The sequence below is a fragment of the Cervus elaphus genome, chromosome 29 (assembly GCF_910594005.1).
Source record: "Cervus elaphus chromosome 29, mCerEla1.1, whole genome shotgun sequence".
Taxonomy (NCBI): domain Eukaryota; kingdom Metazoa; phylum Chordata; class Mammalia; order Artiodactyla; family Cervidae; genus Cervus; species Cervus elaphus.
This window is the reverse complement of record NC_057843.1, coordinates 22,627,973-22,633,978: the sequence shown is the minus strand read 5'-3', so window position 1 is coordinate 22,633,978 and position 6,006 is coordinate 22,627,973. Positions and strand designations below refer to the sequence as shown.

At 41.2% G+C, this 6,006-nt stretch overlaps 1 protein-coding gene across 1 annotated transcript; it reads right to left on the bottom strand.

Annotated features, from left to right (window-relative positions):
• Positions 1-1,203: 1,203 nt before the first annotated feature.
• KLHL9 (kelch like family member 9) lies at positions 1,204-5,547 on the bottom strand. The gene has a single exon (XM_043891120.1). The coding sequence runs from the start codon at positions 4,977-4,979 to the stop codon at positions 3,126-3,128; it is 1,854 nt and encodes a 617-aa protein (XP_043747055.1). The 5' UTR covers positions 4,980-5,547; the 3' UTR covers positions 1,204-3,125.
• Between the last annotated feature and the right edge of the window lie 459 nt (positions 5,548-6,006).

Sequence of the window (6,006 nt, the reverse complement as noted above, 5' to 3'; positions counted from 1 at the left end):
TATGCTACCCACTCCAGTATTCTTGGGCTTACCTGGTGGCTCAGCTGGTAAAGAATCTGCCTGCAATGCGGGAGACCTGGGTTTGATCCTTGGGTTGGGAAGATCCAAAAGGGAATGGCTACCCACTCCAGTATTCTGGCCTGGAGAATTCCACGGACTGTAGAGTCCATGGGGTTGCAAAGAGTCAGACACGACTGAGTGACTTTCACTTTACACCTAGGTAAATTCACAATATACCTTGTATTAACATGTTACCTTTCAATGTGGAATCATTGATAATTTACACCTTCTGTTCATTTTTATCTTCCTGTACTTACCACAGGGCTTCCCTGGTGGCTCAGTGGTACAGAATCCACCTACCAGTGCAATAGATGCGGGTTTGATCCCTGAATTGGGAAGATCCTCTGGAGAAGGAAACAACCATCCATCCCAGTATTCTTGCCTGGGAAATCCCACGGGTAGAGGCGGCTGGTGGGCTATAGTCCATAGGGTTGCGAAGAATTGAACACAACTTAGCGACTAAACAACTTACCGTAACAGACAAATTATTTTTATAATCAGAAGACTTAACAAAAGTCAACTTTTGACCCTATCAGAAAAACTAAAACAAGAAATTAAAATTTAACAGAATGTTTTATACGCTTACAGTTTTTATCCTCTTTTAAATATTTTTCTACAGTCTAAATTTTCTGTTAAAACAGGTATTGTCCCAATCATTTCAGTCACCTGAAATTTCCATATCTGTAAGGAAGGAATGCCAGAATTAATATATTTAATTAGCAAAGCACCAGTGAGTTGTTTTATGATTATCAAGAGACCTGTAAACTGCAGAAAATTATAAAGTAAAACGATGAGCGTTGGGATGTGTGAGGCTGGAGGTAGGGGGTATAGGTGGAGCAGTTAACTTACCTGGCTAAACAATATTTAATTACCAAACAACAGGGTCAAATGTGATAGAAGGCAGAAACCTTTTCTCAACAAGGAAAAGAGAAAAGCTTATGCAGAACAGTACCATTTCAGCATGCAGAATTAGCACCAAAAAAGCAATACATCAAAATGACATAAAAAATAAAGGAAACTTGGCAAAACTATACCCAAAAGGTCAAAATGCAAAAGATGGACATATTTGATCTCAAAAATTAACTGAATGCCCTGTCCTGTAAACATCTAACAGACTGAGAAAAAAAAGTCAATGCAAGCAAATGCCAGTTAAATTATATTTATTATATAAAGAGATGCTATAACTTGATATGAAAAAGAAAGCAACTCCAATAGGTATTACAAGAGCAAAGACATTAACATTTGATTAAAGAGGAACAGAGCTACTGAAAAAATGCAAATATTTAACCTAATTAATAATTAAGGAAATAACTGAGATGCTTTTTCTTATTTGATGCACGAAGTTATTACAATTTCTACTTTTTCTATTTTCTAAATGTACTCAAATGTGCTATATTTAGTAATAAAAAATTGAGTCATTTAAAAAAATAGGAAGTATGAAATTTTCTGCCAATGCAGAAATCATAAAAGCATTAAAATGAAAAGGGCAGTGAGGTTCAGATCCCTTGAAGCCAATTCCTTTCGTTTTGGTTCCTGAGATTGTCAATAACAAGGCTGTTTCTGATTTATACTATGACAATCTCCCAAGTACAGGGATATAAATGTTAATATATACGTAAATGTATGTATGTAAACTTTTTCTTCAGGCAGGCAATTATTCCAGGGAAGTACCTCTTCAGATTCTTCAGACTCACTCACTTCAGAGGACTCATGATTCCTTTTGCTGATAAGGTCCCATTAAGATCTCCCCTTGTAGTTCTCAACCAGTAGGGATGCCTTTGGTATTGAAGAGGCTGAAGATCTACTTTAGTACTGCCTGCAAGACAACAGTGTCCCAAGCTTTCTATAGCTGGCTTCTTAGGGAATCTGAAGTTGGCCCTGTCCTTGAGACATAGCCAAAAGAACATTTTCTGATGTGATGCCAAAAGTACATCTTCCGCTTGCTCAGATCACAGCCTCAAGATGGATCACACAAAGCTCAGAATGCACACGGGCTGGAGCAGCACCAGAGCAACCACCTCAAATCAAATAATCATGTCAGAATAACTAAGTTGAGAGACTGAACTTAAAAACCTACAGCTTTGTTGAGCATGCTTTTGTCTTTTTCATAAGTTTTACTGAACACAAAGGTGGAAAGTAGCAGAGCCTAAATTTACTGAGCAAAAGTAACTGTCTGAAACTTGAACTCTGCTAAATAATCTGTATAAAGGCAACTCTACAGAAAACAATATACAAGCAGGAAAAGTTAAGTTTCATCTGTAGTAACGATTCAGTCAAATGACAAATTCGGTTATTAATAATTTAATGTTGAAGTCCTTATCTACATCACTGCAGTAAGACTACATAGACATTTACTCTCTAGTAGTGAATTCCCATTTGAATGGAAATAGTTGCTATGTAGAAGAGTTTAAATTTACAATTTCACTATAGCTGAAGTGCCAATCAATTTAAAAATTATATATGTATATACATATGTATGTGTGTGGTAATGTATTTTCTCTCTTCCTCTCCCCAGAAAAGAGATATGAAACCCTGACTTGGGGTTTTACTATTTTTGAGTTAATATTCCTCCAGTCTGCTGAAGAACTGCCACATATTCTGAATGTACCCACACAACCTGGTGAGTCAGCAGCTATGTTACAAACCGTGAAAAAAGGGAAGCAGCTAATAAGGCTTGGTGACCTTTTTTGTTTATTATTTTAGGTTATAGCAGGCATCCTCCCTTTGATGTTTTGTAGTCAAAGATGAAAGCTTTCAACTTTGAAGCATAATGAACATAATTATACATTTACTACAATCACTTACACTTTGCCTTACACACCACCACAAAAAGATATCTAACAATCATTTTTCTGCTTTTTACATTTGTTAAAATAGCTATGTTGAATACATACATTTGCAGAATACATTTGTTAACCATTTGATAAACATACTAAGCCAAACAATACAAATAACATCAATTACCTTTTTAATCTAATAACTGTACCAATCATTTTAAGAAGATACAACTGAAGGGAAATTATGGGATCTTCCTTGATGCACTGCAAAGGTATTACACCTTGGTCCTAAGAATGATCTGAAGGTGCTGAAAGAGGTGATTCTCTGGAAGGTGACCCAGGATTTTCTTCAGGTGGAAAAACTGTGAGAGTACAAGCTCGAATGCCACCAAGTGACTCTGGAAGGTCAAAAACTTTATGCCATTCATCCTTTTCTGGGTCATATTTCTGGACAATTTCTACCATACAACGATTATTCCAAGAATATCCACCTACGACATAGATTTTATTTTCAAAGACAGCAACTCCAACATCACTTTGACCTCTTAACATGGCAGCAATTGGTGTCCACTGGTCAAGGGTTGGTGAATAGTATTCACAGCTTAGAACATCATCATAATCACTTGTTCCTCTGAAGTGATTACCACCAATGACATAGAGCTTGTCTCCAACTGTACACATGCAATGCAGACCTCTGACTGTAGTCATTGGAGCCTTCTGTGTCCATTTGTCTGTATCAGGGTCAAAACACATGAGCTCATTTTGGAAAGTGTCATGAGTAATTCCTCCCGAAATATACATTAAGCCTCCATACACTGTTCCAGCATGGCCATAGTGGGGTTCACTCATTTTCGCAACATAGCTCCACTCATTCATTCTTGGATTGTAACATTCTACAGTGGCCAGCTCACCAGCTGCACTTCGCCCACCAACAGCATACAAATGTCCTTTGAGGGCGCTCAAGTGAAAAAACGTGCGCTTTTCATTTAATGATGCAACCTGCATCCACTTATTATATCGAGGGTCAAATCTGAAAACTGTATCAACAGCAGTTTTTCCTTTTGTATCATAATTACTTTGACCACCAACTACATAAAGAAAGTTCCCAATGACAGCAATGCCATGCTGATAACGAGGAGCATCCATGGGGGCTAAAGATCTCCACTCTTGAGCCCTCTCATCATACATCCGTAATTCTTTACTGACAACCAGCTGCTGCCTCAAAACGCCTCCTAATGTAACCAAGTGTGTCGAATCAGATCGAATGGCGGTTCTATCTGACTGCATCACTGGCTGCATATATGGCATCATTTGGTAATTGCTAGCTTCCAAAAGCAAATTCACACACGTATTGTCCGTTCTCATGAAATCTACTGTCTGCACATAATTAATGAGATCCTGTGGTGTCATCAGTGGAAATCGAATATTCTTCATTAATTTTGCAGCATAATCCATCCGGGGATCTTCCAACCTTAGCCAGCGACAGGCAGCCTTAAAGAGCTCAAGTTCAGTACAGTGCTTAAGACTATTGCTAGAAAGCACAAAGGCAAGCCTTTCGAAAGGGAGTTTTAGAAACTCCCCAGTACTCAGTAAGGCAGGAAAATTCTTCAGAATGAAATTATTGACATATTTATCTACTTCTATAAGATTGTAGGTGTTAGCAATTCGTCCAACTTCAACACAGTTATCTAAAGAGACTCCTGAAATAAGAAACACTTTACAGAAGTCTAAAACAGGCAAGATTTGCAAAAAGCTGGCAGCTTCAAGAGTGTCCTGAAGAGTGTCCATATTAAGAGAAAGCTTTGCAGTATAAATAAAATCAATTATTTTCTTCAGACCAACTTTGTTCACCCCGTGAAGCTTAATGCACATTAAATCCTGTTCTTTCATTCCACCCGTGAACATAGCCTTGAAGTAATCACTAGCGGACGCCATCATAGCTCTATGAACAGGGAAGATTTCATCTCCATCACCTGGTACCAGAGTCACATCACAAAGCAATCCTTCTAATCTAAGTTGATCAAAACCTTGCAATACCACCGAACTGTGAGTATTGCTGGTAAAAAAACGTGTGGTTCCTGCCTTGCAAGGCTGTAAATGGGCGGAGACGCCCATTTCACCGTTACCGAGAGACACTTTCATGTGAACGCCTTCCTCCTGCACAAAGATGTATGCCGGACAAAGAGGTTACGGCCGGAAAGCTTTAAAGGAAGCGAGGATGTCCCAAGAGCAAGAGAGCTCGCTTTCCTTATCAAGGGCAAACTGTCACTGCAGCACGCCTCAGAACACAACAGTCACACATTGAAAATTGTTCTGCAGCTGGCCCACAGAGGGCTGTGGACCTCAAATCTGACTACTATGTAGATGATTCATCACCTGAGGCAGTTAAGTGACCCGGTTCATCTGGTCCGGCCTGCGCTGCTCTTCTTTCCGCAGTTCTGCGCCGGGCCAAGGGGGAGGTGCCGCCACGTCCTGCGGCCCGGCGTCTCGCTCGACGGCGAGGGCTGGCACCTCAGAGAGCGGCCCGCCGCGCCCTCCGCTGCCCTTTGAGCGTCGCCGCGGCTACCGGCCCGTCCTGGAGCAAGGACCTGGAACACGAGCTTGGGCCTGGAACACGGGCCGAGCCCCCAACGCCGAGCCGGTCCTTCCGGAAAGGCCTCGTCCCAGGATCCCCCGGGCTAGGAGCGGCCGTGGCGGCTACTGCGGCTGCGCAGCCGCCCAACCTCGCCAGTGGGCGGGCATGTGGGGGATGGGAGGCTGTGGGCGGTGCCTCGAGGAGGCGGGGTTTGGGTCAGGCAGGGCTGCGCAGGGTGGGCCAGCGGGGTATCTTCAGGGTACCTTGTATGTGGTATTATTAAATAGGAATGGGTGCGCGGATATTGTTTTTGATATAAATCTTTCACTGCAGCTGAGCTGTTCCTCTAAATGAATACTTCGAAATTTACAATTCTTGGCGTCTGCTTTTTGGATAACAATGAAATGCAGCTTTTCTGGAAGCTGAAGCCTGGCAGAAGGCTTCCTTAGGGGAAAGATGCTTTTAGTTTTCCTCTATATTAAAAAAAAAAAAAAAAAAAACCTTTGTTAATTCTCATCCCACACTGGGAATGCCCTGGCAGGTAAGTGGTTAGGACTGGGCACTTTCACTGCTGTGGCCAGGGTTCAAACCCTG